Here is a 12,880-nt window from a genome sequence, read left to right on the forward strand (position 1 = left end):
CAGCACTGAGCCCGGCTGGGGCTGGGAGCTGGGCCCAGGTGCTGGGACGGGGCTGGCGTGGCCCAAAGCAAGCGCAGGGCAGGTCGGGGGTGGTGCTTGTGCCACCAGAAAGCAGGGATGCCCCCGGGTCCCCGTGTCCCTGAGCAGGGCCACCCAGCCCAGCCCCAGCCTGGCGGCAGGGGAGCCACTGTGCCTGTGGGCAGGGCATGGGCAGCACGTGCCTGTCCTGCTGCCGGTGTTGGTCTTCATCCCAAGACCATGTCCTCCTCCTCATTTTCCTGGTCGACTTCCATCTCTTCAACACTGTCTTGGTTTGAAAGACAGGTGTCTGCCAAGAGAGGTTGAACCTTCCCCTAGAGCAGAGGATGTGATTTTCTTCCCCTCCTCCCTCCGAATTATTTAATTTTGTAAATCAAGGGCTTTCAGGCAAAGGTATGGGAAAAAGGAGTATCAGTTCTTCACTAGTATCGATAAACAAGCAATAACAATAATAGCAAACCACAACTAGAACCAGAAATTGCAAGCTCTAGCGGGGTCCAACTCCGGGGTCCAACCTTTTAAAAGTACCTTTTCTTGACAGCGGGGTCCAACCCCGGGGGTCCAACCCCTTGCCCGGGACTACTTTCGGGAGACCCAGTCTCCCCTCACCCTCGGGGACTAGCACCCCGGACCTGCAGGCATTTATTTTAAAAGTAGCAAATACCTTAATTAGCCCTCCTTGTGATGTCACAACCCACTCTGTGTCACAGGCTGCTTTATGATGTCACATCACCACCGTGTGACATTACATCCTGCCCAATGATGTCACACAACCGACCGGTGATTTCACAGCCCAGTCTTTGATGTCACAGCCAGCTCTGTGATGTCTCAACCCACTCTGTGATGTCACAGCCCTCTGTGACCTCACAGCCAACCTGGGATGTCATACAGCCACACTGTGATGTCACAGGCTGATCTGTGATGTCACACAGTCCCCTCTATGATGCCATAGCTGCTCCATGACCTCGCACAACCCACTCTGTGTGATGTCTCACAGCTCCTTTCTGACATCACAGCTGCTCTGAGGCTCTCTGACACAGCCCCAGAGGTGCCCGTGGCTATGACACAGCCCCCTCTGGGCCATGGCACAGCCCCTGCCAATGCTGAGCACCCGTGAGCTCTGGCTGTGCCCTGCTGGTGTCCCTGAGATGGCCTGGCAGTGCCCCAGCCCTGCTGGGCTGTGCACAGGAGCTGCTCCTGGGCAGAGCTGTCTCTCTGCAGCGCTGCCGCTTGCCAGGAGCTCCTCTGTGCCAGGAGCCCAGCCCAGCTCAGCAGCACAGCAACAGCACAGGGACTGGAATGACCCTTGCGGGGCTTTGGTGCTGTTTGCATCACACTCAGTCCCTCAGAGTGTGTGCAAAAAACTTCTCAAGAAGTCAAACATAAATTGAAACATTGAAGTTCCTTGTAGTGTTACTGAGTTCCACTGAGGGACATGACTGAGAAAGTGTCCCATTTGGGGGTCACCCGATCTAAAGCACACGTCCTCCCACAGATGAAGGGTGTAATGTCATTTATTTTCAGGAAGCAAGCATTACATTATAGACAAAAGCACTGTTCACGCCACACACTGGTACATATGATTGGATATAAGGTACTGTTCACACGCCTAAACTAACTCGCTAATTGGTTATAAACTTTTAATCACGCTCTCTAAGCATTAGCTAAAGCTCTGTCTACGTGACTGCTTTATCTCATTTAACATTCTTTTATGATGCTCACATTCTTGGCTCTTTACGATTCGTTATCTCCTGGGAAAGAGACTTCAGAGTCGGTCACACAGCTGGAATTGAGCTTAAGAAACATATTGATATGGCCTCACTCTGCGAGCCAGGCTCCAACATGTCCCCAGGCTGCAGTTGGAGCAGAACACTGCAGGCAGTGCTGGCAGGTGGGGACAAGCAAGGCAAAGGTGTCTCTGATGCTGAGCCAACCTGGATGTGTTTCACAAATCCAAAGGGCCAAGCCCTGAGCCCCAGCCCTTGGCAAGGCAGATCCTGTCCCTCCCTCAGTGCTCAGGGCTCTTCCCGGGGCACTGGCATGTGGGGATGTGCAATGGCAAGGGCAGGACCATGGGGTGGCCTCTGCCAGGCTGCTGGGCAGGGACACGGAGGCCATGAGGCCCCAGGGCTGCAAGGGTCACTTGTGTCCTGCTGGCCTCAGGGCCAGGGACAGCAGCCATGGCCAAAGTGCTGCACAAGCTGGCTCTGTCAGGGCTTTGCAGCTCCTGCACATCCCTCTGCCCTCTCCAGCCCAGGCGGTCCTACGCTGCGTAGGTGGGGCATTTGGTCACTGGCCCAGCCCAGCCACTGCAGCCTCTGCTCCAGCCCCAAAGTGGATGCCAAGCCCCTGGCACCCCAAAAGCCCCACCTGTGAGAGGGAGCAGAGCAGGTAAAGGCTGTGACACAGGTGTGACACTGACACGTCCCACGGCCCCGGAGCTCACAGCAGCTGAGATGCAGCTGGATCCAAGGCCCTGACTGTGGATCTCAATCTCTCTCTCTCTCTATTTTCTCCTGACTTCCGCTTCTCAAAATCTGGATAACTTGAAGTTGGATGGCTTAGAGTTTGCTGTGACAGTGCTTTGTGAATTGCATTACTGTAATTCCATCTTAAATATAAGCTATCATCTAAGTGAAATACTCTTCCTCTGTTAAATTGTTAGATCATTGGTTATAAGTTAGGTTAAATACAGTTAAGAGCTGTTCTTCTAATAAGTTATTAATTTTAATATATAAGTTTAGGTTACAGTATAAGTGAAGTTCTGTTGAGTTTGAGGGCTCTCAAGCTTTTAGGCCATATTCATCTCTTCCCTCACTGTCTTTTTGTCAGAGGCACCCACACACACACAGTGCTGGTTCTCAGTTCATTTCTGGTTTGATTGCCTGAATTTCCTTGGTTTCATTGTTGCTTTTTTCCCTTCGTCTGCCTGAACTGTGCAGTCATGAGCAGAGTGATTCTTTCCAAGGAATTTTCTCATGCTGTCACTCAATATGAAACCTGATTTTTACTGATCCCTTGCTGGGGATTTTTTAAGTGCTCTCAAGCCCTCATTTGTAAGAGGGTGAAGGAGCCCCGGGCCAGGCTCTCACCCTGGGGGACACGGGGACACTGCTGGGGGGTCCCTGTCCCCCTCTCCCAGCCCCCAGGGCCCTGTCCCCCCTGTCCCTTTGTCAGGCTCTGGGGGTCTATCTGGTGGAACGTCCTCTGGGGGAGGCTGTGGCACTGGGGGGCAGGGGGGACCTGGGGGGACAGGGGACCCTGCTGTGCACGAGCAGCGTTGGACTTCTCTGGGGGAAACTGTGAGGGGGGGCTGGGGTGGAGTAACCTCCCCAGTGACCTCACACAGCTACCCTGTGATGTCACACAGCTACCTGTGATGTCACAGAGCCCCTCTGGGATGTCACAGTTCCCACTGTGGTGTCAAACAATCTGCCCTCGGGTGTCACACCAGCATTCTGCGACATCACAACCTGCTCTGGGATGTCACAACCCAGCTGGGATGTCACCCAGCAACCCTGTGATGTCACAACCCACTCTGGGATTTCACAGCCTTCTCTGTGACATCACACAGCCTGCTCCATGATGTTACAAAGCCACACTGTGATGTCACATCCTGCTCTCTGATGTCCAACAGAGCCATCCTCTATGATGGCAGAGTCTGCTCTGCAGCCACACAGCCCTCTTTGTGATGTCACAACCCACTCTGTGTCACAGCCTGCTTTATGATGTCACATCACCACCGTGTGACATTACATCCTGCCCAATGATGTCACACAACCAACCGGTGATTTCACAGCCCAGTCTATGATGTCACAGCCAGCTCTGTGATGTCTCAACCCACTCTGTGATGTCACAGCCCTCTGTGACCTCACAGCCAACCTGGGATGTCATACAGCCACACTGTGATGTCACAGGCTGATCTGTGATGTCACACAGTCCCCTCTATGATGCCATAGCTGCTCCATGACCTCGCACAACCCACTCTGTGTGATATCTCACAGCTCCTTTCTGACATCACAGCTGCTCTGAGGCTCTCTGACACAGCCCCAGAGGTGCCCATGGCTATGACACAGCCCCCTCTGGGCCATGGCACAGCCCCTGCCAATGCTGAGCACCCGTGAGCTCTGGGTGTGCCCTGCTAGTGTCCCTGAGATGGCCTGGCAGTGCCCCAGCCCTGCTGGGCTGTGCACAGGAGCTGCTCCTGGGCAGAGCTGTCTCTCTGCAGCGCTGCCGCTTGCCAGGAGCTCCTCTGTGCCAGGAGCCCAGCCCAGCTCAGCAGCACAGCAACAGCACAGGGACTGGAATGACCCTCGCGGGGCTTTGGTGCTGTTTGCATCAGCAAACACTCAGTCATACTCAAAGTAAGATTGAAACTGAAAATTCTTGTAGTTCTTGTAAGTCCCTCATGGCTGTCTTCAGAGCATATGCAAGTTTTCTCTTCCAAAATCCAGGGTCCTTGTCCCCTTCACTGTGCTCAGCAAGACCTTTAACTCCACAATGTTGTGGAACTGGACCTGCAGCACAGGGACCTTTCCAGCCCGATTTGCCCTCGTTCCTCTTCATCTCTGCACAAAACACAGCACGGAAGAGAATGGCAGCAGGGACCTGTGTGTCCCAGGGCTCAGGTTTTGCACTGCTTCAGCTCCACAGAGGCGCAGGTAAAGGGAAGAAGCCAAACTGTTTATTAATAGAAAGCGAAGCGAAGGGATGAGTTGGGAGGGAAAAAAGGGGATGGGCAGGGTCTGAGAGCTGGAGGGAGGGAGCTTCAACAGGCAGGAGCTCCTGGAGCTTCACACAGGCTCAGCTGTGAGCAGTATCAGCTGTGCCTGGAGCTCCAGTGACACTGAGAGGTGGTGTTCCCTGCTCTGTCTTCTGGTCCTGCTGTAGGGACACTGTTTCTCTTGATGCATAAGATGACCCCAGTGCTTCAGCTCCTTGGGAAAACTGGGCTTGAATTCCCAGGGAGAGCAGCAGGGGCTGTCATCTTGGCTCAGGGCTTGATGGGCTGCAACAGAGAGGAAGAGCCATGGTCAGAGCCAGGATCTGCGAGGACCCAAGGAGACACTCCTGCCAGGGCCATCCCCCCCAGCTCCTGCCATGGCCAGGAGGGAGCAGGAGACAGCGGGATCAGCCCGAAGGTGCTGGCCACGGATCCCCGCACTGTCCCTGGAACCTCTCCGTGCTCTGCCCAAGCCACCCTTCATCCGCACAGGGAGCAGAGCCCTCCGCAGCCAGGACAGGGGTTGCAGCTCCCCCCGCCAGCCCGCGCTGACACCCCGCTGCCCTCACTCACCCTGCCCTCACTGAGCTCCTGACAGGAGTTCTTCCTGCCGCTCCATGGTGTTCAGTCCCAAGACCCCTGGGAACGCAGAGCCTGTCACGGCCCCGGGCGGTACAGCTGCCCCGCAGCGGCACTGAGAGCCCTGGGGCCACACGGCCTCCTCCCCCGGCAGGGCCGGCAGGGCTCAGCCCGGGCCGGGCCGGGGAGGGAGGAGGGATGGAGGGAGCCTGGGCTCGTGGCTCACCCATGACCCCGATGGTCGCCTGTCGCAGGGCCTTTCCTGGGGTCTCCAGGAGCGGCAGGGCGTGGCGCATGCGCTCTCGGCTCTCGTCCTCTGTCAGCTGCAGAGAGCGCCGGGGCGCGGCGGGAAGGCTTGGCGCGGGCTCTGCGCCCAGCCCTGGCCTCCCCTGCCCGCAGAGCCCCGAGGCCCGGCCGGCAGCCGCTGGCGGTGGGCTTCGGAGGGGGCAGAGGGCCGGGCGCGGCCCGGGGAGCCGCGGTGCCGCCGCGCCCCACAGCCCGGCTGGGCCGGCGCTCCGTGGGCACCCGGCTCGGGGCCAGAGCAGCCTGGGCAAGAGCCCCACGGCCCGGGGAAGGCAGCGGCGTGTGGGGAGCAGCGCTGGGCAGGGCCACGGCTGGCAGCCCCGCACACTTAGCACCGGGGGCAGGGGGCTTCCCCAGGCTTCGGCTGGGGCTTCCCCAGGCTCCCTTTGCCAGGCACTCGGTGAACCTCACCTGCTGCCCCTTGTTCAGCAGCTCCTTGAGGTCCCTCCTCTTCAGGTGTCTGGCCATGCAAAGCAGTGCTTCGCGAGAGGCCTGGAGAGTAGTAGAGAGCCAGAGATGGCACCACAGCCCAGGGCACAGGAGCTGTGTCCCTGTGCCATAGCCAGGGGGAGGCTGGAGCCGGTGAGGCGCAGGGGCAGGAGGCAGCCGAGCCCCCTCCCAGGGATGCAGCAGCATCCCACGAGTCCTCACCTCTGCCACACGCTGGTTCTCATCATGCCAGTGGATTAAAAGTGAGAACACGCTCTGGCTCACAATTGGCTTCAGAGACTTTTTCCATTTCTTCGCTACCAACTCTATCACCTTTTGAAAGAGGTGAATGGAGAGCAGCTGCACATGGCTGTTGTCCTGGTGGCAAAGAAGAGCATAAGACCTCAGGACTAACTTCTCCAGGCCCACCTGAGCAAAGGCCCAAAAATCCACAGGGCACAAAGTTTCCAGGCAGCACCCAGTGGCTGGGGGCAAGGAGCCTTACGTTCTCGAAGAGTGGCAGGAGTGCCTCAGCAAGCATCAGGGCGGTGGTCCTGGGTATCTCACTGTCTTCATCCTGGCATAAATTCCTCCAGACAGAGAGGCTCATCCCGACCACCTCTCCGTCTGCATCTCCCAGCAGCTCCACAAGCCTTTCAGACAGTCTGCATATGTATTCACCCTGTGTGGAACACAAGGCTGTGCTGTGAAGCCATGAAAGGCTGCAGCACCAATGCTGCCCTGGCACTGCAAGCCCACCCTGTTGCCACCAAGCCCAGAGGGCAAAGGCCTGTCCCAAAGCACTCAGGCAGCTGAAGCAGGAGGCAGGAGAGCTGGGAGCAGCTGCCTCAGCTTCTGAAGCCCAGCCAAGCCCAAGGGGCTGCGTTCCCCAGCCCCACGCTGCCAGCATGGCTTCAGCCACTGCCTCCTTCTCACCGTTGAGGGAACCTTGCTGAGCACCACGAGGCCTCTGAGCGCCAGGCAATACCTCTCCCTGCTCTGGCTCTGCAGGTGCTTTGACATGATCTGCAGCATCCTGCGACCACATTCCTTCAGGTCCAGACACTCCAGGACCTGAAAGGCACAGGGCAGTGACAGGAGACCTGGCTGGCAGGAACCTGGAACCGCACGGGGCTGGGCCCAGGCAGCAGCAGCACAGGGCGCGGGCACCATCCCAAGAAGCTGTGGCTACGAGAGGGCAGAGAGCTGGGAGGCAGCTGAGCGAGGCAGCGATGGCCATCAGGCTCACCTCCACAAGGAATGCCAGGGCAGGCAGATCCCAGCGTGGCTCCTCCCTGACGAGCACCTTGAGCAGGCAGATGGTGATCGGGGTACACAAGCTACGGTGCAATTCCCTGGCAGGGGGAAAAAGGCTCCAAGACCCTGAGCCAATCATGTGGGCAAACCTCTCCCAGGACTGACTCACAGAGGTCTGATCTTTCCCCAGCACCCTGTGAGGGGATGTGGACCCTTTGGGAGGTGGCTGCTCCTGGGCCCCAAACCTCCTCTGCCAGCCTCTTCCAGTCTGCTCGTCCGTCCCTCGGTGACAAGGCTCTGTCACCCACAACCACGGGGATGGTGTGGGGCACTCTGGGCACAGGGCACCAGTGCCGGGGACAGCAGGGAGAAGGGGGTCTCACCTGGCCAGCAGACCCACTGCGTAGTGATGGGTGTCGGCACAGAGCAGCATGTCCCAGATGTGCTCACGCTCCAAAGCCACCACATAATCGTCACAGCACAGCTGGCAGAGCAGAGCCTTGATGGACTGCACTGCAAACCTGTGTGCAGAGCAAAGCCCGGGTCACGCTGGGAGCACTGGCCCTGGACACAAGGGCATGGGAAGGACAGGACAAGTGGGACCTGTTGGGATTGGTGGGAAGGTGGTGTTCCTCCCAGCATGCTCTCCAGAAGTTGTCAACCTTCTCTGGCATCTGCCCTGTGGTGATGAAAACTTGGAAGAGCAGAGCCACAAACAGGCGGGGGGAATGAAGGATTACTGTGTTATGGCACTGGGGCACCTGGGCAATCACCCACAGCGCCACAGTTGCCTGCAAAAGACAAAGCACCCTGAGACAGCGCTCAGTGCCAAGGTGTCCACGTGGCAGGGCCCAAGGGGAGACGCAGGGGGAGCAGCCGGCCTGCTGCTGCCCCTGAGCCTGGCCCTAGCCCAGGTTTCAGCCCAGCGCCCGAGGCAGGGAGATGCAGGGCGGGGAGAGGATGGAGAGCTGCTGGAGAGGTGACCTGCAGGGTCACCTGCAAAGGCCAGTTCCAGAAACTCACAGCCAGGGCAAAGATGTCCTTGCTGTCCCCATCGGAGGTTGCCATGCTGTGCCGTGGCCAGTCCTCCATCACACAGAGCAGTGCTGGAAGCACCTTCTCCACTGCTCGTCCCGATGATGCTATGATTTTCCACATCATGGTGGCAGCTCTGTGGGACCAGAGCTCTGTGTCAAGGGCATTTCAGCCACAGTACCATGCCCTGTGCAGCTGCCTTGGGGCCGTGTGACAGAGCCCTGGTGCCCTGAGGGACAGGGAGGGAGCGTGGCAGCAGGCTCAGGAAACAGAGGGGCCTGAGTGTCCTGGAGCTCTCCACCTGTCTGGCAGACCCCACTGCACAGGCGCTGCAGGGTCATGGGCCCCCAAAGGCTGCTGAGTCCTGAGTTCTCAAGGCAGTTTTGTCCCGCACCTGTCACAGCTTGGGGCACAGTGTAGGAGGCTCAGAACCACATCAGCAGGGCGTTCTTCAGCCATCCTCAGAATGGCACTTTGCAGGCTGGCATCCACGGTGACATGAGAGATGAGTTTCTTGTGAATGTTCCTCACCATGGCTTGCACCTGGAGGACGCATAGGGACTTGGAGTGCTTTCCCCAGCTTCCCCGAAAAAGTGCTTCCCTTCCCACTGCACTGCGCTGCCCTCAAAGGCTAAGAGGGCCCAGTGGATGTGGCTTAAGGGGCCACAGGATCCTGGGAGGCCTCCAGCTGCTCACCTGCTGCTGAGAAGAAACAGTATTCTCCTTGGAAAGATCCAGAACAGGAGCATGAACGACAGTCGGAGGGGGCATGGTGTCAGTATCTGCCACGCCCCGAGTTGTTCCGGTGTCACTGTTCCTCATCACCATGCCCTCATTCAGTGCCATGTCAGCCTTCCCTGTGTCAAAGCTGCCCGTGCATTCAGTGGATCCTGTGCCAAAATCAGGCTTTGCCTGCAGCTCGGTCGGCCTGGAGTCAGGCTCAGCTGTGCCCTCAACTGCTGCGGCGGTTTTCTTTGTCTGCAGGAACCTCTGCAGGATCTGCAGGAGAACGCAGGGTAGGAAGAGAGGGATGTTCCAGGGAGTGCTCCAAGTGCAGTGCTTGGCTGAGAGGGGACAGCAGGCCCAGCCCAGGTGGGGATGGCTGCAGCTACCTGCACTGCTCTGTGGAAGTGGCCACGGGCAGGCTCCTGCTCTTGTGTCCAGTCCCTGCCTGCACCTGGCAAAAAGCGAGAGCTGAGGAGCTGCGGGACATGCCGGAGAACACAGGCCAGCCCTGCACTGCCCAGGCAGGGACAGCCCTGGGATACCCAGAGGATGGAGCACGGCTGCCGGTGGGGGCAGCCCCAGCCCCTGTTCCATCCTGTCCGTGGGCATGTCCACAGGGGCTGGGATGGGATGGGGCCAAGCTGGCTGCAGGGACCAGTCCTGAGGCCCAGCTGTGCCACTCACCGGCCAGCAGTGGCTGGAACTGCTCCAGCTCTTCAAGCTGCTGCACTGGGGCAGTTGCAGGGCCTTTGTTCTTCTTCCCCCTAAACAGGCTGGACAATCTGCCCGCCATGTCACTTTTGACAAGAGCACCTGCAAGAGGGATGCACTTGGGAAAGGTCAGAGTCAACAGGTCCCGCAGTGGTGCCTTGAGGGGACCTGCGACAGAGAAGCCTCAGGAAAACGACAGGACAGCAAGTCCTGTGCTCTGATCTCGAGGGCTCCTGCCCCAATGACAGGAGTCTCCTCGACAGACATTGAGGTCCCTGAATCCCACAGTCTGGCCTCGGTGGCAGTGGCCACGGGGATGGGAGATACCTTGGAAAGCTCCAAGTCAGCAAGTGCTGTAGTCTGGCTGCAAGGTCAGCTGCAGCAGTAGCACTTTGGAAGAGCTCTGGGGCAGCAACGAACGAGCCGTCCTGTCCCGTCGCGAGCACCGAGCACTCTGGCGTGGCCGTGTTGCTGCCAGCACCTATGTCACGACACGTCACAAAGGGCCCTCGGATGCCCCATCACACTCCATGGTTACCATGCTGCACCGTGTCACAAAGGGGCCCTTGGACACACTGTCACCTGCCCTGGGGCTGCCCACACCCCACCCAAAGTGCTCTGGGTTGAAAGGAATCCCTTGTCCCCAGTGCCTAAGGAACTTCAGGAAGGGCTCAACAGCCCGAAAGGAACTTCAGGAAAGGCTCAAACAAGAAGCAAATGCTCCCCTGCTCTGTGGGCTCAGGGCAGCAGCAGGAGCCCTCACAGCGGGAAGGGCACGGGGCCTTGCACAGAAGCTGGCACAGCCTCCTTGGGAAAACTCCCGGCTGCTGGCCATCCCAAACACGGGGGTGTGACACACACAGGGAACATGTGGGCCAGGGCACGAATGCTGCTCTGACCCCTGGGGCCCGGGGGGCACTGCAGTCAGCAGGTGTGACAGAGTCCCTGCCAAAGCAGACCTGCCACCCCCCAAGCCCTGGCAGCGCCGGTGCCCATCTGCTGCCGCAGAGACCTGTGCTCCCGGGGGCTTCTCTGCCAGAGGGCAGCCAAAGCCAGCGTGCATTGCTGTCTGTGCTCCTTCCTGCAGGTGGCTGTTGGCAGGAGCACTTGGAGCCACTGGTGGCAGCACTTGGTATCTGTCAGAAGATCTCAGTCCATCCTGGAATTATTTTCTCATTGAAGTGATCTCGTGCAGCACAGAGACACCTCTGCCGCGGAGGCACAGAACAATCTGGCATTTAGGCATCCTACATTCAGGAAAGCGTTACTTCTCATTGCTCCACTCAAGGAGCTCAAAAGAGCTGCAAACTTCCCAAGTCAATTGGCATGGCCTGAGAATGCAAAAGATTTGCTGGTTTGCTTCCTGACTCAAACCAGCAACTCATTTACCTTAACATCATCCATTGAGAGTCACTTACAAAAAACAAGCACTAATTATAGGCAAGAAAAGGGGCCATTCTTTGGTTTGCAAAGGGTTTTCTATGAAGGGATAATAATATAAAAATTCTGTTCAGGAATAAATGCTCTCAAGGAATGAAGGTCCCCTCAGTGTTACAAAAGTACCCCAACCAAATGAGTATACTGCAAAAACACAAATCCTGTCTCTGACAGAGATATCTAAGTGGGCAAAAAAGTGCAGCTCTCCCCTCCTCTTCCCTGCATGAGAATCAGGACCACTAACAAAAGAAGTCCAAGATACTCTTCTTGCCCTCTGTAACCAAAGCTGTGCAAAACCACAGATGCTGCCTTGGAGCTGAACCAAATTCCAGCCTAGACCTCTCAGCTTCCAGACAATTCCTTCTCCAACAGCCCCACATCACCAACCTCCCCCAAACACCCCCACAGGACCCTCAACACCCTGCCAACACCCCCACCTGGCCTGATCCCCTTGCAAAGCCTTCCAACCCTCCTGCAGACCCTCTGGTTCCCTGCAGATGCCATGGGATGGCACTCAGGAGGATTTGCTCCAAGGCCATCCCTGGTACCAAGCTCAGGCTGCCAGGCCTGCGGTTCCCGCGTCATCCTTCCCACCCTTCCTGTGCACTGGTGTTACGTTGGCTCATTTCTGAGCAACTGGGATTTCTCCAGTTAACCAGGACTGCTGGTAAAGGGTTGGGAGCAGCTTGGCAAGCTCTTTCTCCAGCTCCCTCTTTGCTCTCGGGTGAGGTAGAACATCCCACAGGAAAGCAACTGGCGCCACAAGGTGTGGGAGGCATGGCTCAGGTTTGGGGAGAGCCCTGAGCACTGGTGTGTCCTGAGGGAACGCCCTTGCTCCCTGCAGCACAGCGGGTGGAGGCTGGGAAGGGATGAGGTGCTGCGCAGGCCCTGAACGGGACGAGACAGTGGGAAGGCACAAAGGGAGATATGTGACAGGGTGGGTGGCAGGAGGCTACAAGGGGCCAGGAGGCCCATGCAGGGCTGGGGTGCTGGGAAGCCCTGAGGAATTGGGTGCCAAGAAGCCCTAAGCAGCCCCCAGGCAGCTGCCTTGTTCCTGACAGCCCAGCCAGCTGCTCTGGCGTTTCCCTGAGGCACCTGCCATGCCTGTGGCACAAGGCCTGGAGGCTGATCCTCAGCAGGAGGGAGGGAGGGAGGCTGGGGACACTGCTGAGGTGCCCGGGCTGGGCTGGTTGCTGACAAGGAGAGCAAGGGGGCCCTGCCGGGGCACGGCCACTGGGTGCTGCCAACAAGGGGCAGTGGGCAGAGGCGGGGCTGGCAGCCAGCCTGGGCCTCCATGGCTGCCCATATCGCTTTGTTGAGATGGACGTAACGACACACACACACACTTGTAATCCAAGCCAGAAGAAGTAAAAGTTTATTATACCTCTTCACAATTACTGTGGCTCATTAAGATTGGCTGGTAGCAAACAATGACAAGGCTGTCTAAGAAACAATGCCAATTCAAGCAGTAATACAAGTAGCTATACAAGCAAAAGTAGAGTTGGATACATATTATATGCAAGTTCCTTCTTGTACACACCTAATGTTCCATAACAAGAACATCTTCTCCTTGTGTCCAGAACATCTCCTTTCATTGACTGATTATCTTTTTGGCCTTCACTGTGGGTTTCACTGTGGCTG

General features: G+C 57.7%; 2 protein-coding genes across 2 annotated transcripts in view; one reads left to right on the plus strand and one right to left on the minus strand.

Moving 5' to 3' along the window:
- The window catches only part of LOC146424144 (uncharacterized), a 502,567-nt gene that overhangs the window by 333,569 nt on the left and 156,118 nt on the right, over positions 1 to 12,880 (plus strand). The window lies entirely within an intron of this gene.
- On the minus strand, positions 4,440 to 9,088 carry LOC146424158 (maestro heat-like repeat-containing protein family member 7). Its single transcript, XM_085043953.1, has 13 exons — positions 9,062 to 9,088; positions 8,760 to 8,908; positions 8,354 to 8,501; positions 7,934 to 8,121; positions 7,714 to 7,851; positions 7,323 to 7,428; positions 7,010 to 7,147; positions 6,579 to 6,755; positions 6,296 to 6,451; positions 6,056 to 6,136; positions 5,568 to 5,664; positions 5,336 to 5,401; positions 4,440 to 5,047 (listed from the first exon to the last, which is right to left on the minus strand). Exons 2-12 carry the CDS (start codon positions 8,897 to 8,899, stop codon positions 5,343 to 5,345), a joined length of 1,428 nt encoding a protein of 475 aa, XP_084900079.1. The 5' UTR covers positions 8,900 to 8,908; positions 9,062 to 9,088; the 3' UTR covers positions 4,440 to 5,047; positions 5,336 to 5,342.

This window comes from Lichenostomus cassidix, unplaced genomic scaffold, assembly GCF_008360975.1.
Source record: "Lichenostomus cassidix isolate B80296 unplaced genomic scaffold, HeHo_3.0 HiC_scaffold_42, whole genome shotgun sequence".
Lineage (NCBI taxonomy): Eukaryota > Metazoa > Chordata > Aves > Passeriformes > Meliphagidae > Lichenostomus > Lichenostomus cassidix.

Bases quoted from the DNA above. Each gene is read 5' to 3' on its own strand.
- LOC146424158 (XM_085043953.1), bottom strand. From the start codon at position 8,899: ATGGTGAGGAACATTCACAAGAAACTCATCTCTCATGTCACCGTGGAT. The intron at 8,122-8,353 runs GTGAGTTTCTGG...TGTCTTTTGCAG, and splicing joins AGGACATCTTTGCCCTGGCT to GCAACTGTGGCGCTGTGGGT. The intron at 5,402-5,567 runs GTGAGCCACGAG...CTGCGTTCCCAG, and splicing joins GGCGACCATCGGGGTCATGG to GGGTCTTGGGACTGAACACC.